Source organism: Ahaetulla prasina, chromosome 4, assembly GCF_028640845.1.
Source record: "Ahaetulla prasina isolate Xishuangbanna chromosome 4, ASM2864084v1, whole genome shotgun sequence".
Taxonomy (NCBI): Eukaryota; Metazoa; Chordata; class Lepidosauria; order Squamata; family Colubridae; genus Ahaetulla; species Ahaetulla prasina.
The window spans coordinates 32,069,220-32,093,090 of NC_080542.1; the positions used below are offsets into that span (position 1 = coordinate 32,069,220).

Here is a 23,871-nt window from a genome sequence, read left to right on the forward strand (position 1 = left end):
CTTTAGGCATGAAACCAGCTGGATGAATGATCTTGGCCCAGGAACAGGAAGAAGGGGCAAAAGAGAGAGCAAACAAAAAAGTGATAATAGTTTTTCATTCCTAAGAAGAAGGCAATGGCAAATCACTTCTAAAATCTTACCAAGAAAACTTCAGGGACTTACCTGGGGAGTTACTAGGAGTCAAGGCGGACTCAAAAGAATAGCAAATAAGAGTCTCACTAGGAGCCCGATTAGCAGTAATTGCAGATTTGACTTAGCAAGGTAGCACCCAGTTTACATCATCCTCACAGATCTGTGCATAGCTATTCAAATAAAACAGAAGAAATGCATCCCATCCTCCCAGCAAACAAGGATCCCAGAGTTTTGGGTCTGCATAAAATATCCATATGCCAATTCATAAGCATATAAATGCCAGTTTAAGTGTGCCTGTGCTTGAGGATATACGTAGCACATGGCCTGGTTATTAAGAAACCTCCTGTTTCCCATAGTATATGTTCGGATGATCTGGCAGGGTTGGCACTTTCCCCGATTCCTTCAGTTAAATAATGCCATCTATAGGGAACACTATCTGTGTAACAGTGTCAACCCTTTGAGGGAGTCAGGAAAAGAATACCATGAGCACTAAGATGCCTTTATTGTGGGTTACTTTAACAGAGTCTTGAAAATCTGAAAGAACTTTTCCACCCCCACCCCAGTCGTTTAGAGGCTCCAAATGCATCAAGGACCATCAAAGGATGCAAATCAGTGGAGGGTTTCTACTGGTTCGGCCCAGTTTGAGTAAACCAGTAGTGGCGGTGGTGGGAGGGTCCGCCCACCCACCTGGATGTCATCATGGATGCTCTGCACATGCACAGAAGGTTACGCGTGTGAAGAAGTGCTGTGCATGAGCGAAGTGAGCGTGCACACGCATGTGCTCTCAGTTCCGAACCGGTAGCAAAGGTAAGTGGAAACCACTATTGATGCAAATGACCAGCTGTCTGCAAGGAATAGAAATCCTTCCATTCTCCACTGTCCTGTCAGAGCTGAAGAAGCTTCTTGAATGAGAAGCAAAACATCTTCAAAGAAAAAACAAGGAAATCCAGTTGCCTCCTTAAAAAGCACCTTTCGGACTCCTGAGATTATTCTCGTAGCCTACTACAAGCCACGCCTGCCTTCTGGAATGAGGCCCCTTTGAAGATTGAGATGGGCCCCACCCTATTGATGTTTGGAAGGGTCCTGAAGAGCTGGTGTTTTACCTGAGCCATTGGCAGGCATGATTGAATCTCCCTTTTCTTCTTTTTCTTTGTTTTCTGAATTTTTCTTTCTTTCTGCCATCTTCTTTGTTTTGTGTGGGGTTTTTTTCTAGTAGTTTATAAACTGTTCAGGGTCACTAAATTCAGGCAGCATATACATTCTAATAAATTATTATCACATGCAAACTTATGCAGAAATACATCCCTTATCAAGGATTGTAAGTGCATCCTAGTCACATGGTCACTTAATTCTGACTGCTCAGTGTTAATGATCAAATTTCGACCTCCTCTCTGTTATGATGATGGCTTATCTTGGTACCAGCTTTTCTCCTTAGACTTGAGTGGCATGGGCATCTAGGGGGTAGGAAGATTAAGAAGGTAACTACAACACTGTGAATAAAGCTATGTCTCTTTTATTAACTATGTCACACTAAGAAGGATATTGTAGAATTCACAGAAATGGTGCAAAGAGATAAGCAAATTTTGGGAGAAAAAATTCTAAATGAAAAAGAAACCCAGTACCCCAGCTTTCCTGATGCTTTCCTGAGAAGTTTTTTTTTTAGAATAAAATAGAATTTTTTATTGGCCAAGTGTGATTGGACACACAAGGAATTTGTCTTGGTGCATATACTCTTAGTGTACATAAAAGAAAAGATACGTTCATCAAGGTACAACATTTACAACACAATTGATGGTTGAGCCTGCAGCTCCCAGAATTCTCAGCCAGCATGGATTTGTGGTTTAAACTCATTTGGTTTTGAAGAATGCTATATCCTTCGGTGACAGCAGTGGTTAGAGTGCTGAACTGCAAACCACTTCTGCTGATTATCGGCTGCCTCAATTTGGCAGTTCAAATTGGCTCAAGGTTGGCTCATCCTTCCATCATTCTAAGGGGGTAAAATGAGGATCCAGATTGTTGGGGGCAATAAGCTGACTCTGTAAAACTGCTTAGACAGGGCTGTAAAGCACTATAAAGCGGTATATAAGTCTAAGTGCTAGTGTTGTATTAAAATCAAAAATATTTTCCCTAGATTTCCAAAATGCAGATGGAGCCATCTCAGACAGATTCTGGGATTTACAGAGGTAGATTAAATAAAACAGGGGAAAGGTAAAATAAATTGTTCAAATTTGCCATCCAAGAGGATTTGCAGGGCGGGCTCAAGAAATACAACATAGTAGTCAGAACCACATGATGAATATCCTGACCCTATCCTTGCAATAAAGACGATTAGGGGACTGGAGGCTAAAACTTATAAAGAATGGCAGCTGTAATTGAGTATGTCTAGTTTAATGAGAAGAAAGTCTAGGGGTGACAAGATAGCAGTGTTTCAGTATCTGAGGGGCTGCCATAAAGAAGAGGGAGTCAAGCTGAGCACCTGAGCACAGGACAAGAAGCAATGGGTGGAAACTAATCAAGGAGAGAAGCAACCTAGAACTAAAGAGAAATTTCCTGACAGTTAGAACAATTAATCAGTGGAACAACTTACCTCCAGAAGTTGTGAATGCTCCAACACTGGAAATTTTTAAGAAGATGTTGGATAATTATTTGTCTGAAGTGGTGTGGGGTTTCCTGCCTAAGCAGGGGGTTGGACTAGAAGACCTCCAAGGTTCCTTCCAACTCTTCTGTTCTGTTCTGTTCTGTCCCCTTGCATAAACAAGAAATTACATGATCCCTACCACCACCCTGATTAGTTTCCCCCCCCCCTCCTTACATACATAAATGCCCCAGTCTGATCATTCTTTCATGCTCTTCCTTCTGTCTGGCTAAAATATGGAGAAAGGCTACTTCAAAGTGCAAAGAGCTTCACCCACCAGCATCCTTCCTCCCAGTGTTTGAATGACTATAAAATAATTCAGCTGTAACTAAATTCACTGTTGTTGTAAACATTTATTAGCAATTTCCAAAATATGTACAAAAGATATCCATTTTAAAAATAATCAGATTTTAACCAAAAACTTCCCACTCTATAGTATTAAATAAACATTTGAATCTATTACACACTCAAGTCCTGGGCCAGAGATTTGAATCCCCCCCCCAATCTGCTGCTGCCCCCCCCATCAATATTATCTTTTTTCTACTATTTGAAGATCTATTATATCCCTCCCTCCTGAAAGCTTCCTCATGTTTATCCTGACTGTTGTTAGATCCAAGCCCTATGGGCCTCATCTTGTGTTTCCTCCAGTTACAAAAGGCCAGCCCACAAAACTGGAGTTGCACAACTTCATTAGCTGTAACTCAACAAACCACAGTAATTTGGTTACACAACCAATTTTAGTTAAGACAGCAAACTGTGGCTAAACAAAACATGACTTATCAAAAGTGGTGAATCTGTCTTGGCTCCCAAGAGGAAAGACTAATAGAAAGTCTCACGGACATGAATAATCTGCTTCCTTCCCACCATGATGCTCAAATGATTCTAAATCAGGCCATTTCCACATCCCCACTGTTTCCATTTCCCAGGCTTTAGAAGCAATTTGTAAGTGATTGCTTCTACCAACAGATGAACCAGAAGTAAAGATCATTGCCCTGATCCAAAATTTGCTGACCCTATAGCACTAATTTTCAACCTTGGCAATTTTAAGGTGCACGGACTTCAACATTCAGAGAGAAGTAACTTCCTCCAAGCAACAAATATCCATTTACTGTATTTCAAGTACAGAAAGGGAAACTGGCAACCCATAAATTATTTCTTGCTGAAAGAAGAAACTGAAAAGACCGAGAGGGGGGTACAAAGTTATCAAAGTCAAGGTTCAGATGTTCCTCGGGTTATGACCATTGGTTCAGAGAACATTCAAGCTTGGGACAGGGCTGAACAACTTATAGTAGTCTGTAAAGTAGTATAGTAGTATACTACTATACTACTGTATAGTAGTATAAACTTATAGTAGTCTGTAAAGATCACAGTATCCCCACAGTCATGTGATCATGATTTCCAAAGTTCTCTACCGACTACTTACAAGTAAATTAAGTAATGAAGCTGGCAGGAAGTCAGAAGTTGTGGTCACATGAGGTTATTGTTCAACAACTCACATGGTCTTTGCTGAACAATAGAAACTGCTTTACTTAGCGACTCCAGACCTAATTGTTGTCATTAGCCAAGGACTACTTATACCAGTGATGAATTGGAAACTAATTAGCGCAGTTCTCTGACATTGTCAACATTGCAAAAGTGTTTGGAGTTGTTTTCAAACTGCTTTTGTGGAACTACCATAGAGGGTCATATTAACCCAGAGAATTCATATAAATCCAAAACTGCATATCTGCCTTTGGTTTGCTTCCAGAGTATTTGTGGGGTCTAAGTACAAGAGATGGGTACTTTTTCAGACCAGCACTTGTGGGATGATGCCTCTCTTTACCAATTGTTTGTTACTTAAAGAAACTGTCTAGGTGTTTTAAAGGATTCTAACCAACTGTCTTTCTAGATTATTCTCTGGAAACTGAACAGAACCAAATTTGGTATGAGGAAGGAAGCTGGCAAAAGAAAGATAAAAAATGGGTTGAATCTGGGCAGCAGCTCAGACAGTGGCTGATTCGTCCACTCTTACTTCCTGATCATATGAGTGGAGTAGCTATTAAGAGATTGGAAAGAGTTCCAGAACTATGCTCTGCACAATTTTCCTACTTGCTCCAGAGGTCATTCATGTTGATGAAACAGTAAGGCATGTAATGGCAAGAGAATAAGATAAGCATTGGATTAAGTCCTGTGCAATTGTAGGGAGACACCACTAATATTTTAGGGAGGAGCCATAAATCCATTAAGGCCATACTCAAAAATAATTTAGCAGCTCTGCTGCTGTCTCATCTCTTTTTCATTCCACCAAGGATCCCCAAGAGTTGATATGAACTCTAATTCTCAAACCATCCAGGAAAGATCAATCCAGGAATCCCAGCCTCATGCATTTCAGCTGTACCTCATTTTCCCATCGCAAAAAGGAAACCTTCCAAGTTCTGATTCATAAACCTTCCCTTAAAGTGCAGAACCCCCACCCCCACCCAATAAAAGCCCTCATTGCCTTCAGATCCACCCTCCTTGCTTAGTGCAAAGCATCTGGCAGGTTCTCTAATACAGCCATGCTGGCAAATGCCCAATTAGAGTTTTCAAGAAAGCCAACAAAGGAAGCATTTCATTGGAGGCTATTCTGGCCCAGGGGTCCTGAGGGCTTTAGGAAGAAGGTGATGGGCTCAGCAGTGAGGTCCCAAATTGGTACGTGAGCTTCTTCTTCACCTTGCGGATCTCGCCTGTTTTGCCATAGTTGCGCAGAGCTCGGGCCATTTTTTGGTAGGTCATTTTCTTGCGATTGCCTTTCTGTTGGCCCCAACGGTGTGCCAGAAGCTCCTTGTGCTTTGAAGAGAACTGGAAGATGCCCGCATCACGTTGCACCCACCACACACATTCTTTCATGTCACCACCTTCAAGGAGCTCCAGCAAAAACTGGTAGAGGCGGAGTTTCCGGCGACAGCCTGCAGAAGAGACCAAAAATCGGGATGGGCAGATGTGTCAGATGCCCCCCACCATCTGCTGTTCAGGGGAAAGGACTTCCCACCAAGGAGGAAAGGAATTAGATGGTCATGACTGCAGCCTCCCTTGTTTTCAAGGTTGGCAGAGGCCTGAAAGAGAGAGCTTTTCAGCATGTCACGAGGGATAAACATCTCTGAGACAAATTTAATATTTGTCTGCATGACTCTCTGATTGCAAATTAAAGTAAAATCTCTTTCTGGATTACCTCCAAGAGTTAGGATACTATGGGGAGGGGACTTCTTGTGGAGGGTGGGGGAAGATCACAATCCTGACATTTCACCATTCAGTTCTAAGAGAATTCTCCCAAGCAATGGAGATTCACACTGATGCTTGTTTTGTTATCCAGATGAACAATGATCCTAACCTTCCTCATTCAGAAAATAGAAACAGTCATCAAGGCTGGGAATAGATAGGGTTCCAGCATCATATCACAGGATTTCTTCCACTCAACTAATGCAAAGCAACCATAGCTTGTTTTATAGGCTATTCTAGAGAGGTCAAACAGGAACAAGATCTATTTGCATAATATTAATATGGACCTAATTTCCCCAAATAGCACCTTTGACATCATGCTAACTCCATGGCATAATAGTATAAATAAGAATGATGGCTGACGAATCCTCACTATAAATTATATACTGAAGACCAAAAGTTAACTCTATCATGATAAAAAAGGAGAACCACCTGCTTCAAGATGAACATAGAACTGATTCTAAGATTGGGGTGAGGTGGGGTGGGGTGAGAGTGTTAAGAAAGGAATCCCCACATATATGTACATCTAAGACATAAGCAGGCAAAACAAGAATTAATAATTAAGGTATTTTGTGGAATCATAATCAACTTCCTTGAGATGGCAGGAACTTACAGGTTCTTAATATCATATCCTGATAAAGGAAGTCCTTAGCAACTTGGCAACTCAGTCAGTAAGCAAAGTGGTTGCTAAGTGAAACAGGGATTGTGCTTACAATCTCAACTTTCCTTTGCTTTAGGAATTTGAGATAGTCATAAATGCAAGAACTGATCATAAAATTACTTTTTTATCACCATCTCAACTTCAAACAGTCACTAAATGAGACAGTTGATAAACATTAAAAGATATACAAAGCTCAATTGTCCTACAGGAGCACTGCTAAGAAAACAGCATGTCTAAAGAGGAATTGACCTTGATGTCTATGGTGATTTTCAATCATCCAGGTCAGAGGTTCCCAATCTTTTTCGCCCGCGGCTCCCCCGGAAATCTGACCTGCAACTGCGCATGCGCACCAGACGCGCCCGCGGCTCCCCGGAAATCCGACCTGCAACTGCGCATGCGCACCAGACGCCCCAGAAATGGCGCATCAGCGCCGGACCCAGCGGGCGCAGATATTCCGCGGCGCCCCCATGACGATAGCGCGGCTCCCTGGGGAGCCGCGGCTCACAGTTTGGGAATCACTGATCCAGGTCATGGTTGTCACAAAAGTGCTTTTTCAAAATGCAACTGGACTACATTTTTCCTTGAAGACGTTTTGCTTCTCATCAAGAAAAAACGAAGTCCAGTTGCCTTTTGAAAAAGCACCTTTGGGACAGCCATGACCTGGATGACTGAAAATCTCCATAGACACCAAACTCAATTCCTTTTAATTGTAGACATGCATTTTCTTAGCATGCTCCAGCATGTGTCTGAAATGCTTTTCAATTTCTCAATCTAGCCCACATATTATCCTTTCTGAAATTTAGTGAGCAAGCTACATTCCCTCATTCTGATGTCTGGGCCACATCTATTGGGCACTATGTGTTGGGAAAGAAGGAAGTGGAATCTAATTCACCTGCCAAATGGCAGTGTGTGGATAACACCTCTGTTCAGGGATCATGTGCCTAAATTATCTGTTGTGGATTGACTTCTTGTTTGTGCTTGCAACATGCTTTATTAACTTGCAGATCAATACTGTGGGCCCTGTATTGTCTGTGGAGGCTTTATCTACTTTCTGAGTTAGGATTCTTACTCTCCACTCACCAGAATCAAACCTAGACAAGAGATTCTCATCCAAATCACTCTCAGAAGATACTTCCAGATTCCGGCCATCCTTGTGAAATTCCCCCTCTTCTGACAATGGGCTACATATTTCCCTTGGAGTAGAATATTGTTCATATGGCAGATAGATCTGTAGAGATCAAATGACAATTTAATGGAATGAAACAGTTAAATAACAGTTCCCTGTCTCAAAAGTAAGAACCGAACTGGATTACATAGATGATTACAAAAGTTAAATGGCTCTCCAGTTGGTCTGTTCCTCTTATGTGAAAGATAGCTTTATAACCTGAACCTTTTAATATCACATAGCAGAGCAGAGAAATATTTTTGGAGGATAGGAAATAGGTTATTTTTCTCACACTTCCTGCCCAAAAGATAATCTCTAAAACCATGTGTACTGCCAGAAGGTCTTCCTTTTAGGCTGATTCAATCTTAAATTAGAATATTCTGCCATATTTTGTTAACCACATTTCTTTATAGCTTTCTAAAGTCCAAAGATTACGCCATGCAGAAAACTCAATCTCCTGCCATTTTACATATATTTATCTTATATCATTTATACCCCACCCCAAATATGAATGATATCAAATCAATCCATCAGTGAAATGAGATGGCGAAGTGAAATGAAATGTCAGGAGAGAAAATAGGGAAAGTCCACCAATTTGATCAGGGCAGTGGTGTTGAGGAGAGATATCATTCTCCGAATGCTGTTCTGCTTTATTAAAAATGTGGGTCTCCCATAGCCTATTTGACCAATGACTGGCAAAGGGAAAACTGCAAAATACAGATCACAATGCAAGTAATGCTCCTACTTCATTCCCCCATCTAGAACAGGTAAATTTCAACAGTATTTTTTTTTATCAACTGACCCTATTTTCTTATCTGAAAACTCAAGGGTTAGGGATTTCATCTTCCTTACTTAACCAACCAGTACAGGTAGTCCTCAACTTATAACTATTTGTTTAGAGGCCTTCAAAGTTACAATGGCACCGAAAAAATGACTTATGACCAGCTCTCATACTTATGACCATTATACTGTAGCTTCCCCATGACCAAGTGATCAAAATTCAGGCACTTGGCAACTGGCATGTACTTATGACAGTTGGAGCATCCTGGATCTCAATTTGCAACTTTCCCAGCCAGCTTCTGTCAAGCAAAGTCAATGGGGAAAGCTGGATTCACTAAATGATGGCATGATTAACTTAACAACTATAGTGATCCACTTGACAACTGTAGCAAAAAAAGGTATAAATAAAGTGTGATTCATTTATCAACGGCCTTATTTAGCAATTGAAATTCTGGTCCTACTGTGATCATAAGTCATTAGCAAAAGGCATGCTAGCTAGGAAATCAAGACATGCTACGTCTGGAAATAATTCTATAGGAAAGGGTCATGGTCTTCCCAGGAATATCTCAGGGACCCAAGTTCTGTCTCCCTTCCTAGACCCCAAGGTTCTGCCCATTACCTCAGTGTTGTATTCGTCCTTGAATACCATAGCTGAATTCTGGGCAGGCATCATTCCCTCATGGTTGTAGATTGGTTCTAAAGAGAGTTGTGCTTGAGGGTAAGTGCCAGGCGGGTAGGAGACTTGGACATTCTGCAGTTGAGCCAGGTGTCCTATCTCGAAGGGTTCATATCCAGGTTCTTGCATCTCTAGCCAGTTCATACAAGACTCTGTAAGGCAAGATCCTAGGTCAAAAAGAAGGATCCAAGAGACCTAGAGAAGGTCACTGTTGAAGAGCATCCTATTAAAAAGTAATCCAAAGTCATTAGCACAAACATCAGGTTAGTAGGTGTTTCCTTTGAACATGCATTGCAAGCAGGATCTACCATCCAGAGAGGAAGATGAAGTGTATTGAAAAGAAGTGGCTATTACCACTTTCTCTCCACCATATACTGGAATAATCACTGAATCCTGTCTTTCATATCTTTAGAAGTTGTTTTTTCCATGGACACTTAGTTCAGGTTGAGCAGAGTTCCCATTTGGTGAGTTATAATAAATTTTAGCTTCTGTTCACCATTTAATTGTTTATTTGTTTTTGGTTATATATGCTTGTTTTTGTATTTTTTCTATTGGTTTTTGTATGCTGCCCTATGTCACCTGGTTTGAACTGGACAGCCACAAAAATGCTTAAAATAAATCAATAAGCCAAACAAACAATCCTGCACATCTACTGGAAATCAGTTGAGCCTCATCTGCTCTTTCACCTGCTCTTGTTTTGTATTTAATGGTAATCTTCGACTTACAACACAATTGGCATTGGAATTTCAGTTGCTAAGCAATCTAATCACTAAATGAGTCATCATGTAACCAGATCTGATTTTATGACCATTTTTACTGTGGTCATTAGTAGAATCAAGCAATTAACATGGTTGTTAAGCAAATTCAACTTTCCAAATTGACTTTGCTTGTAAAGGCTAGGAAGGTTTGCAATTTCCAGTCACCAGTTGCCAACTACCAGAATTGCAATCATGTAATACAACTGCTGAATCCTTAGTCTACCATTCTTGATGGGTTTCCTACATTCCCTATCACAGGTAGCTTTCAATGGTAAGCTTCTAGCTTCTTGGTAGTATCAGAAATCAAGTAAATAAAATAAAATCACAGATCAGTTACAGACAGTCCTTGAGTTACAACCACAATTGAGCCCAAAATTTCTGTTGCTAAGCAAGATAGTTGTTAAGTGAGTTTTGCTCCACTTTACAATCTTTCTTGCCACAGTTGTTAAATGAGTCAGTGCAGTTGTTAAGTTAGTAACACGGTTGTGAAGTGAAATGGACTTCCTCATTGACTTTCCTTGTCAAAAAGAGACACAACAACTGTCATAAATATGAACCAATTGCCAAGCATCCTAATTTAGATCATGTGATCATGGGGATGCAGTAACAGTTCTAAATGTGAAAAATAGACACAAGTCACTTTCTGAGTGCAGTTGTAACTTCAAATTGTACTATCTGAGGGCTTCCCTTTAAGATTGTTTCATGTGACGCCCTGTTTTCTTTTGCTTATAAGGCTGGAGGGGATTCTTGTGGGGCGGGACAAAGAAGACCCGATGTATCTTTTGCACTCATGTTCACTACTTGCTTGGAAATGTGATTCTGCCCTTGAGAGATGAGGTTTTCTATGGGGAGGAGGCCTACACAATGCTTCTTTTTCCCCTACCCTAGGAGAATGACTCCATCGCCCACTTGGTTCCCTCAGGTACAAGGAGTGGATGATGCTCAGAGCTGACTACAAAGAGCTCACTGTGCTGGGCAGCTGTAAAGTAGGGTCTGTGCAAGTATCTGCCACATTGAATTTGCCTAGGAATAGCAAGCTGAACCCTAATGCATATTTGCAGTTTTGCTTCTCCCTGCCTGGCAGCAAAATCTGATAAGGCATTAATGGGCTCACTGAACAGCTCAGAAGGTGGGTTTTTAAAAATCTGTTTCATTCAGCAGAATGAAGAACATGCTTAACTCCTATGCTATAGCAAAATCAGTTTTCAAAGATTGAATCTCTAATCAGACTAACTAGTAGCATCTATTTTCAAACAAGAACTATCTTTAGATATTTCCCTGTGACCTGTGCAAGGGGCACAGAAGCGTGTGTGTGTGTGTGTGCGCGCACACACACACACACACACATAATACACGTATATACATATACACATATACACACATACATACATACATACATACATACATACATACATACACTAAAGGGATAATTCCCTCCTTCAACTGATAAAGACTGAACATCTTCAGTGGGGATAGTATGCAGTACATAATAATAATAATAATAATAATAATAATAATAATAATAATAATAATAATAATAATAACAACAACAACAACAACAACAACAACAACAACAACAATAATAATAGTAATAATAGTAATAATAGTAATAATAGTAATAATAATAATTTAATTTGTATACCGCCCTTCTCCCGAAGGACTCAGGGCGGTTCACAGCCAAGTAAAATCAACAATAAATAATTACAATACAATAAAAGCAATGATAAAAAACTTATTAAATTTGGCCCATAATTAAAATAAAACCATAAAACCCCAATTAAAATACAAATAGTAAAACTAATTTTATGCCAGTCCAGCGCGGAAGAATAGATACGTCTTCAGCTCGCGGCGGAAGGTCCGGAGATCAGGGAGTTGACAAAGTCCTGGGGGAAGTTCATTCCAGAGGGAAGGAGCCCCCACAGAGAAGGCCCTCCCCCTGAGGGCCGCCAGCCGACATTGTTTGGCAGATGGCACCCTGAGGAGACCCTCTCTGTGGGAGCGCACGGGTCGGTGGGAAGCAAATGGTGGCAGAAGGCGATACCATAAATACCCCGGTCCTAAGCCATAGAGCGCTTTAAAGGTGGTAACCAGCACCTTGAAGTGCACCTGGAAGACCACAGGCAGCCAGTGCAGCCTGCCCAGGATAGGTGTTATATGGGAGCCATGAGTGGTTCCCTCTATCACCCGCGCAGCCGCATTCTGGACCAACTGAAGCCTCCGGGTACTCTTCAAGGGGATCCCCATGTAGAGAGCATTGCAGTAGTCCAGGCGAGAAGTGACGAGAGCATGAGTGACCGTGCATAGGGCATCCCGGTCCAGGAAGGGGCGCAACTGGCGAATCAGGCGAACCTGATAAAAAGCTCTCCTGGAGACAGTCGTCAAGTGATCTTCAAAAGACAACCACCCATCCAGGAGAACACCCAAGTTGCGCACCCTTTCCATCGGGGCCAATGACTCACCCCCAACAGTCAGCCGCGGCTGCAGCTCACTGTACCAGGGTGCCGGCATCCACAGCCACTCCGTCTTGGAGGGATTAAGCTTGAGCCTGTTCCTCCCCATCCAGACCCGTACGGCTTCTAGACACCGGGACAGTACTTCGACAGCTTCGTTGGGGTGGCCTGGGGTGAAAAAGTACAGCTGCGTATCATCAGCGTACAGTTGGTACCTCACCCCAAAACCACTGATGATCTCACCCAGCGGCTTCATATCGATGTTGAACAGGAGAGGGGAGAGAATCGGCCCCTGCGGCACCCCACACATGAGGCACCTCGGGGTCAATCTCTGCCCCCCTGCCAACACTGTCTGCGTCCGGTCAGAGAGATAGGAGGAGAACCACCGATAGGTGGTGCCTCCCACTCCCAAACTCCCCAGCCGGCGCAGCAGGATACCATGGTCGATGGTATCAAAAGCCGCTGAGAGATCTAATAGGACCAGGGCAGAGGAGTAACCCTTGTCCCTGGCCCTCCAGAGATCATCAACCAACGCGACCAAAGCCATCTCCGTACTGTATCCGGGTCGAAAGCCGGACTGGAACGGGTCTAGATAGACAGTTTCATCCAGGTACTGGGGTAATTGACGTGCCACCGCACTCTCTACAACCTTCGTCGTAAAGCGAAGGTTGGAGACTGGACGATAATTTCCTAAAACAGCTGGGTCCAGGGAAGACTTCTTGAGGAGGGGTCTCACCACCACCTCTTTCAAGGCAGCAGGAAAGACCCCCTCCCGCAAAGAAGCATTTGTAATCCCCCTGAGGGGGATGAAGCGCCGGAGAAGATGCCTAGAGAGTTCCTGGAGGTCTAGCCGTTCGGAGGCTGATCGGACACTAGTGAAGTCCTATAATAGGACTTACCTAGTGGCATTGAGGGAAGCGAGGCGTTGCTACGCCTCCTCCCTCATTGCGTCGGCAGATAACCGCCCAGCCGCCCTGTTTCGGGTGACCCATTCCCTCCTTCATCAGGGGGAGCGGGATGACCCGTTACAGGGACGTGCTGAGGAGTTTAACGGTTATCTATACGATAAAATCGTTCAGCTTCGGGACGGTCTGGACCAAAATTGCGGTGACTCAGGGGAGGTGTCTGAGGGTGGTCTTGGTGACATTGTATGGGATGAGTTTGACCCTGTGGCTCCCGAGGACATGGACAGGTTGTTGGGTAGGTTGAATGCCACCACATGTTTACTGGACCCGTGCCCCTCCTGGTTGGTGCTGGCCACTCAGGAGGTGACACGAGGCTGGCTCCAGGCAATTACGAGTGCTTCTTTGGTGGAGGGAGTCTTCCCGGCCGCCTTGAAAGAGGCGGTGGTGAGACCCCTCCTCAAGAAGCCTGCCTTGGACCCGGCTGTTTTAGGTAATTATCGTCCGGTCTCCAACCTTCGCTTCGCGGCGAAGGTTGTAGAGAGTATGGTGGCATATCAGTTTCCCTTACACCTGGATGAAACTGTCTATCTAGACCCGTTCCAGTCCGGTTTCCGGCCCGGTTACAGCACGGAGACGGCTTTGGTCGCGTTGGTGGATGATCTCTGGAGGGCCAGGGATAGGGGTTGTTCCTCTGCCCTGGTCCTATTAGACCTCTCAGCGGCTTTTGATACCATCGACCATGGTATCCTGCTGCGCCGGTTGGAGGGGTTGGGAGTGGGAGGCACCGTTTATCGGTGGTTCTCCTCCTATCTCTCCGATCAGTCGCAGACGGTGTTGACGGGGGGGCAGAGGTCGGCTCTGAGGCGCCTCACTTGTGGGGTGCCGCAGGGGTCGATTCTCTCGCCCCTTCTGTTCAACATCTATATGAAGCCGCTGGGTGAGATCATCAGTGGCTTCGATGTGAGGTACCAGCTGTACGCGGATGACACCCAGCTGTACTTTTCCACACCGGGCCACCCCAACGAAGCTATCGAAGTGCTGTCCCGGTGTCTGGAAGCCGTACGGGTCTGGATGGGGAGAAACAGGCTCAAGCTCAATCCCTCCAAGACAGAGTGGCTGTGGATGCCGGCATCCCGGTACAGTCAGCTGAGTCCACGGCTGACTGTCGGAGGCGAGTGTCATTGGCCCCGATGGAGAGGGTGCGCAACTTGGGCGTCCTCCTGGATGAACGGCTGTCTTTTGAAGATCATTTGACGGCCGTCTCCAGGAGAGCTTTTTACCAGGTTCGCCTGGTGTGCCAGTTGCGCCCCTTTCTAGACCGGGATGCCCTATGCACGGTCACTCACGCCCTCGTGACATCTCGCCTGGATTACTGCAATGCTCTCTACATGGGGCTCCCCTTGAAGGGCATCCGGAGACTGCAGTTAGTTCAGAATGCGGCTGCGCGGGTGATAGAGGGAGCCCCCCGTGGCTCCCGCGTGACACCTATCCTGCGCAGACTGCACTGGCTACCTGTGGCCTTCCGGGTGCGCTTCAAGGTTTTGGTAACCATCTTTAAAGCGCTCCATGGCATAGGGCCGGGTTACTTACGGGACCGCCTACTGCTACCGAATACCTCTCACCGACCCGTGCGCTCTCACAGAGAGGGACTCCTCAGGGTGCCGTCAGCTAGGCAGTGTCGTCTGGCGACACCCAGGGGAAGGGCCTTCTCTGTGGGGCTCCCACACTCTGAACGAACTCCCCAGGACTTCGTCAACTTCCGGACCTCTGAACCTTCCGCCGCGAGCTTAAAACATATTTATTCATTTGCGCAGGACTGGACTAGGTTTTAAATTTATATTGATTTTAATTGGTTTTAGTATTTATATCATTTTAATTAATTTGGCTTTAGAATAAGTTTTTTAATTGTGATCTTAATCTGTATTTATATGTTTTTTATTGGCCTGTGAACCGCCCTGAGTCCTTCGGGAGATAGGGCGGTATACAAATTTGATTAAATAAATAAATAAATAAATAAATAAATAAATAAATAAATAAATAAATAAATAAATAAATAAATAATCCCCCGGAGCCAGCCTCGTGTCACCTCCTGCGTGGCCAGCACCAACCAGGAGGGGCACGGGTCCAGTAAACATGTGGTGGCATTCAACTTCCCTAGCAACCTGTCCATGTCCTCGGGAGTCACAGGGTCAAAACTATCCCAAACAGTCTCAACAAGACGAGTCTCGAACCTCTCGCCTGGATCTACCCAATTTTGATCCAATCCATCCCGATCCATCCCAAAGCTGAAGGATGAAATAGTAGATGTAATGACATGAAATAGTAGATGTAATAGGGGAAAATGCTTATAAAGCATTTCAAAAGAGGCTTGCTGGCTGATTAGGTAGGACATCAAACTAGAATATTTTTCAGTTCAATGTTTTGTTGCAAATTCTACTTGAGACTTTGAATCTCTTCTATCAGACAAACTGCGATTTTCCATTTCCCTTTGACTTCCTACTAATATAATTCTTATGTTGTTTGTTATTGATTATAACTTCCAATGAAAAATATGGTGCATGCTTAAAATAACCCCATGCACTTACATTTTTCAAGCTACATAAGAAGTGTGGTTTTGATGAACTTGCTAAAACAAGACCAAAGTAGAAACAGTAAGGAAGATGTCACTCATCAGGAATGTTATTTGCTAGCATATAGACCTACTACATACATGTTCATAGAATGAACATCCACATTTCCATTCACATTTGCCAGGAAGGAAATACATGTATTACCTACTGAAGAAAGAAAGGTCATTTCCCCCTTCCAAGAAAGATGCGAAGAGCCCTTCCAACAATTGCAGACTGTAGCAAATGAGGATAAAAAGTAGTCTTTCAGTAAAACGTTATGTTAAACTGAAGGCACTTCCTACCCTGGTCCTGTAAGATTATTTGTTGTAGCTTCCACAAGGCTATGCCTGCTGGGTGAACTCAGCAAAACAGTCATTTGTTCAGCCATTCAGTGGGCCACAATAGGCTCAATCAAGGTAAGTAAAGGCTGTTTTCAGTTGACATTAAGTCCTGGTGTCAATGTGGAATCTGATCATGCTGCTTTTTCGGCAACAGTACAGAAATGGCCATTCACTTTCTCAGCCCACAACGCAAATAAAGTCATCTAAGTGTTCCCTTGGCCTGAGATTAACAAGACTTATGTTGTTATTGAGGAGTAATAATAGTTACATTATTATTAGATTGTTAGATTTGGTATACAGAGAATATACCAAGTATTCCTGCTTCCTGTGTTCCCACAACCACTTCCCTGGCTCAATGTCACCCATCCAGCTGGCCTTCATGCCTAAGGGAGACCTAGAACTCAGTCTCCCAGTTTCTAGGCCAGCCACTTCACGCTACGCCAAACTGGCAATGCCAAGCAATGGTTAAAGTGTTGAATTTGAACAGCAAGACCCAGGCAAATACCCACTTGACTGGAGAGCTCACTGCTGAAATGTCAATCATCAAAGGGAATCAATCATTCCCTTTCAGTTCCCTCTACCTCATAGGGGCGTTGTTGTGGGAATAAAATGGGGGGGGGGCTCCTAAGTACAGCTCTCAGAGAACAAAGGACAAATTTACAGGCCCACTATTTAGCAAGTCCTATTTAGCAAGTTCAGGTCCTGAGTACTATCTACGACAAGAGGCTACCATAAGACTGATCTCTCACAATGCCTAGGCACTTTCCACCTTCCTGAGACTAGAAAACCCCCAAATATGAGATTGCATATATTCTGGCAGATTCCCATGAATGTTAACTATGCAGAAATGTCCCAGAAGTCAGATGGCAGTTAGCTACATGACTAAATCTAAATTGCGTAAGAGAGCAAAGCTGAGCAGAGGGAAGGAAGAGGGGAGAAGAGACATCAGCAGCTGTGAAGGAAAAGTGAGTGATAAGAATTGCTTCTTGGAGCTCTTCAAAGCTGGGCAAAAGTGTCCTATATAAAACAGCAAGTCAGAGAGTTATAAACCATATTTATTTGTGAGGATAATTGAGATGCTTATGGTTGATTGACATGGAAGCTTATTTCAAACTTTTGTTTTCTTTTGTTTTGTCTTTTTAATGATGGGTTTTCTCCTCTATCAAGGCCTTTTAACTGATTGGTTTTCTTTACAATTCTGCAATATACTGTAAAATACTGAACCATTAAAACAGATCTTACCTGGGGAGCTCTCCGGATCTCCAAGACAGGGAGGAAATGTGGGTTCTTGCTTGTAAGAGTCCAAATCACTGATAAATCCGCTGGGGAACTGAGAAACATAGTGTGATTGTCATTATAATATAAACTCCTGAAATGTTTCCCAAGATGCATTAGGAAGGCAAGAAACTCTGCCTTGTTAATCCATTCAATCCTTGCTTCAAGACTGACCTTTTCCCACCATGAACTCTGCAGTCATGACTTCTGCCAACATCCCATTACACATCCATGGAGGGTTAAAAAATGTGCATGATGATGTCATCACATAAACCATATGACATATATTTGTATCAGTTGCCATAATGTCAGTAGACAGAATGCCGTTGTGTGATAACATCATAACAGACATGTCCTCAGTTGATATAACTGTGGCTTTTATTGAGGCCTCCTTTCACAAGCCAATTCCTTCAAGCTATTCTTTGGCCATTGCCGTGTGTGTGTGTGTGTGTGTGTGTGTGTGTGTGTTGTGTGTGTGTGTGTTGTGTGTGTTTGTGTTGGGGGGAGGGAGAGAATAAATTCAAGATGATAGATGCAATGCGATTGGTTGTCATTTTGGCTTTTTTAAAAAATCTTCTCCCTTGTAAACACTCTTGTTCATGGAAAGTTTCCCACCCACAACTCTTGGTTGAGAAAGCATGTTTAAGCAACCATGGTTTTAGTATGATGTGTGAATCTAATCTGTCTCTTTTTCTTCTTGTACCTGCCATTCCCACTCTCCCTGACAAGTGAAGTCTCTGGCAACTTGCTTTATTTCTGCCTCCTTCTTCCTTCCCTCCCATCTCTTTCTCCCCTTCCAACAGGTTAGCAGAAAAAATACAACAAATCCTGCCTGACCAGAGGTTCGAACCTCCTAAAATTAGGTCAGGGGTCTCACGTTTCCCAACTCTGTTCAGAATTCAAGAATTTGAAATCACATGCTTACCACATAGCCATATTGGGATCCATCAGGCCTGTCAAGAGAGAAAGAAAATTGGTAACCAGGTATACAGGTTGCTGTACGAAACTCATTTCTCTCATCGTGTGTTCCCATGATATTACCAAGAACAGCCAGCATTCTAAAGTTAGGCACAGAATGACAGGAACTTTCTGCTGGATATCATTGTTAGATGTTGTTTGGGCAGATAACATAAGGTTTTCCTCCACAGATCTCACAAATCTACACATAGCCATGCTTATTCAGAAGCAAGTTTGTTCAATCAACTAAAAGTGGAAATTATTCAGTTAAGATTTATTTGACTAGAAGAATATTTTATAAATCTATCTAACAACTTTCATTATCACTATTTCAGCTGCAGGGGATTAATTTTGAGACTGCAATCTTATACACATTGATCTGGGATTACAACTGAATAGACATATATACTGTATGACAGTCCTATAATTAGCCTAGGAGCCTTTCCTTAGCAATTTATAGTGTTGCCAGAATGGGGATTGTGATTTATGCAGCCTTTTCCCACTGTTTTGTGTACCACCAAACACTCAACCCTGGCTGCCTCTCATTGTTGCCACAACATCCTGGTGAATAAAACCAACAGGGCTGTCTTTGGTTTTCACCTGTTGCCTACATGATGGTCAAGAGAAAACTTGGAGCACATCAAACACAAACTACATTAGACGGTGAGGAAAGTCACAGCAATACTATGCTAGCCAGACATTATTTCACCATAGCAAGGAGTAATGTCTGGTAAGGCTCCATGATGAAGAAAAAGTTATGTGTTTTATATATTCCTACAGTGACATTTGGTTCGAGTGAAAAAAAAAAAAGAAAGATATGCATGTCCTAATAAAAGAGAACAGATGTAGCTAAGAGATGAACTGTGGAGTTCTGGGCGCTCTTTGAGTTTGGTTATTTGCTTGCAGATGTTTCATTACCACACTAGGTAATATCATCAGTACAAGTGAGTATGGGGTCTATTCCCTGAAAATAGCTTGCCTTGCCAGTGTTGTGGGTTTCTCCTTGGTTGTTCTTTGACTAGGGTATTATTTTTTGCTTGATTATTAGTCTGGTGTTAATCAAGGAGAACAAAACCTAAATGATATAATTCAACAGAGAGACACATATAAATAAACCATATTTACACACTTCAAAATAGACAATACTGTAAAAAAAGCTAAGTGGGGGGGAGTTCAGAACAGATCCTCTCCAGCAATCAATATCCAAATAAGCAAGGATTAACAAATAATTAAGCAGAAAATAATACCAACATCAAAGAACTACTGGCAGGACAAATTACTTTATATAACCAGGAAGCAAATGCCATATTCACTAGCATTGATGATATTACCTAGTCAAGTAATGAAAGCAAGATATACATATACACATATATGACCTCCAGTGGGAAGAAAAATTAACTCTATACAGTATAATCCTAGAAAATTTTCATTCAGAGTAAAATTGGAAAACAATTGTTCAGGGAGAATCTATTTTTTCTCCCCCTTTTCTATTACTTTAATTCATTGGAAACAATGAATTCAAGTAATTAATTAATAAGTTAATTAATAATTAATTAATTAATAAGGAGCATGCATAAGAACACAAAAGTGCCTACCGTTCCTGTCCTATTGCTCCCTTTCATTATATCAAATTAATACTTTTGCTTATATATATACATATTTTAGCCTATATTTTATATTTTATACATATTTTAGCCTATATATATGTTTATATGATGTTTTGTTGTTTTTATGTCAATGTTTGCATATACTGTTGTGACAAAATAAAAAAAATAAAAAAACCTCTTCTATTCCAACCTCATAAATATACTCTAATCACTAGGTGAGTCTCCTTACCAACTGAAATTAATTACCGTTTAACTCCACTTTTAGCCATGTAACCTATTCTTTGAATCAATTTTCCTAAATTTAAGGGTCCCTCCAATTTATTTAACTTCAGGTTTCATAATTCCCAATTAGTGTGGGAATGCTGTAGTTTAGGCACTGGGATTGTTGCAAGCCACCTAAAATAGCCACATGGCGAGATGGGCAGCAAACAAATTTAACAAATAAAATAAAATATAAAAGATTCTAATGATTTCCAAAATGAGCCCTTCGTTGCTTTTCTGACAAACACATCTGGGAAGCCTGAGAGAGGGGAAGGCTGATAACCCTTCCAGAGCTTAGGGTACATTTTGGATGTGGTCTCAAAAGCCCCACAGGAGGAATCAGGAGATACTGTTCCCTATCCCAGGGATAAGATGCCTTGTTTGAATCTTGGTGAGTAATAATTCATTAGGAGTTATAAAAAGTACACAAAAGGAGGAGTGTAGCCATTTCTGCATTGTACTGATGATAGAAATACAATATGATAAATACATCGATATAGCAAAGCATTGTCATATTCTACTACAACACCCATGCTAGCTAGAAATTATGGAAGTTGAAGTTAAAATGCCTGAAAGTGAGGAGGGGGGAGGGGAAGGATGGTGATAGCTCCTACCAAAATAGCAACCCATTCGCTTACTGTGACATTATTGTATCATGGCTCTGCCCACGATACAGAAAAAGAAAAGAGAAAGTGTGAGTCCTAAGGCTGAACATAAATCATCTTGTACCTACAAACAGAAAGCAGCTTTTTTTCATAAAGGAGAGATGTAGGAGAAAGAAAAAATAAGTTTCCCCTAAGTTGCTCCTTCAGATGTTTTACTCCAGCAACCCAACCATGTTCAGTTAAGCTGGCTTTGCTTTTAACCTTCAGCACAGGGCATCTAGTTGGGGAAGGCTTCATTCTAGATAAGGAATGTGGGGGGAGGGGCTTCCTGGTGTTGTGCAATATAACAATCTTTGCTCTACATTGCACACTTACTATAGGGAGGGTAATGGCAGAAGCTATCTCACTATTAACTAGAGCTGGTCAGCTATCTCAGAAATCCAATTTGGGATGTTGAGAAAGGACAGTTATTAATTCCTTCATTTACTCTGGCTATGATTATACTGCCATGGGGGGGGGGGTGTAACTTGTCAAGTTTCCTGTCACCTAGATCAACTTCACCAGCTGGAGCAATTTTATTATTATTATTAATATTCTTTTAATGTGTTATATACTACAAAACCAGATTTCCCCTGGATGGCTTCAAGTAGGCTAATATCACACATGGTTCTGGGCAACAAAAGACTATAATTAATATTAATATTGAAAGAATCATGACATCAGCTCAACAAAATGGGCCAGCTCTGGCTAGAAATGGGCAAAACTCAGCATTTTTTGAGTAGAACTACTAAGCAAGACAACTGTGCATTGTCTCTCTTGTGCTGGGGAAATATTCAAATCTAATTTTCCCAACCTTCGCTAGCCTCAATATTTGCATAACAGACAACAGGAAAGGAAGAAAAGTGAGAGGGGGAAAGGAACGGGGTGGACAGAAACCTAGAATACAGAACATCTGATCAGGTACAGGAGATGACAGAGTAAAGATAGCAGCAAGGTTGCTAATTTGGAAAATAGCTGGCAAAGCATGAAGTTATCTCTATACTTAAAACTGTTACACATTTTTTGCAAAACAATTGCATAAATAAATTTTCTAAAAGGCTGCAATGGGAGAAATAGCAGCCAAGATATTCCTATACAAATAAGACAGGCATAAAAAGACAGAGTCAAAAATGAATTTGGCATGAATTTTGTTATACACTGAAGAGAAATTGGATGAAACACTAAATTGCATTAAGATTAAAGAAATGAAGGACAGAACAAAAATGTCTCAAAATGAAAGCGACTCCTGTTGATTATATGAAGATGTCAATTTGAGTGTGATTTCCCTGGGATTTCTTGTGGGAAGTTTTTTACATTCCAGTGTAGCCTATAACTCTTAGGTCTGCAAGCTGTTTCCCATCTAAATACTAAACAATTACAATCATATTTAGATCTTTTTATTTTCCCTAGAGCTGAGATCAAGAAGGATCTGCCTAAATTCCTGCCTAGGTCAACCATAGGGATGAACAAGTAATCTATGGACAAATCACCGATTCTCAGTCTGTCCTTCTTCACAGGGTTGTTGTGTGAAGAGAATGAAAACTGTGGACAGTGCTTAGATAATGTTTTAAATAAAAATGGGATTGAGTGTAATAGAAGTTAAATTAGGTCTGCCTCCTTTATGCCAACACTGCCAGCAATTGGATTTTAACTAGCTCTTTAATTTCATTTATGACTTTTGACATTTTTTTAAATTTATTTTTGTCACAACATTATATACAAGCACATATAATGAAAGAAAACAATAGGACAGGAACGGTAGGCACTTTTGTGCACTTATGCACGCCCCTTATAGTCCTTTTAGGAATATGGTGAGGTCAATGGTAGACAGTTTTTGGTTAAAGCTTTTGGGAGTTTGAGAAGAGACCACAGAGTCCGGCATTGTTTTATGAGATATTAAAAACATGTTGCTTTCTCGGTGTTAACATGCATGCATACATTTTGTTTTCTAGCAAGAAAACAGCCTCCTAATTTCCAGTTTGGCCCCCAACTTTTTGCTTCATTCTGTTTAGAAATTCTAGTCAGCAAACTTTATGTGGCTGAGGGTCACCCTTTACATTTCACCCTTTATATTTGGGGAGACTAAGGGCTGTAAGGTGAGTGCATCTGGCTTTGGTAAGAAATTCATAAGTTATTAACTGTACAATAGGCTTCTTTTAGGGTCTCACATTTTAATTTAAATCTATATAACATTCTTTCCAGCGACGCTGATCCAAAGGGGGTTCTGTGGGTCCCAAAAAGGGATGTTCGGGATTAAGTGGCTTATAAACCACAAGTTGGCTACCTCTGCCGATGGGCATCTGTCTTTCCCAGGCGGTCTGTCTGTTTCGCAAGCGTTGCAGGGCAGAGCCCTCCGAGTTCCACAGACGCCCACTTCTAGCACCTCGACGCAGGTCCACCGAAAAGATCTGGCAGGCGCTAGAGCCGGTCAAGCGGAAAACTGCCCGCTTCTGAGGCCAGTAAGAAAGATGCGCGATTCAGGAAAGCGCCACTGTCCATTCTTACGCGCGAACCCGAGACATGAGGATCCGTTCTGCCCAGGCTGAAATGCCACTATGCTACGCTTCTTTAAACAACTAACACCTCAAATCCGCGGTTCCCATCAGGGTCCGCTTCTGCCCTCTGTCCCTCCGCTCGCACCCGACCCAGTTCCCTTCACACTCACTGCGCGTAATCCAAATCTAGCATCCTGGAGGGGCGACGACGGGAAGCAAGTGCCAGTCCGCTAGCCCGCCGAGGCTTTTTCAGCGCCCGCAACTTGCCTTCTCCAGTGGTGCC

General features: G+C 42.3%; 1 protein-coding gene across 1 annotated transcript; it reads right to left on the reverse strand.

Annotated features, from left to right (window-relative positions):
- Window positions 1-3,290: 3,290 nt before the first annotated feature.
- On the reverse strand, window positions 3,291-23,871 carry SPIB (Spi-B transcription factor). Its single transcript, XM_058184124.1, has 6 exons — window positions 23,759-23,871; window positions 18,550-18,577; window positions 17,592-17,679; window positions 9,230-9,438; window positions 7,746-7,893; window positions 3,291-5,694 (listed from the first exon to the last, which is right to left on the reverse strand). The coding sequence occupies exons 1-6, from the start codon at window positions 23,779-23,781 to the stop codon at window positions 5,396-5,398; spliced, it is 795 nt and encodes a 264-aa protein (XP_058040107.1). The 5' UTR covers window positions 23,782-23,871; the 3' UTR covers window positions 3,291-5,395.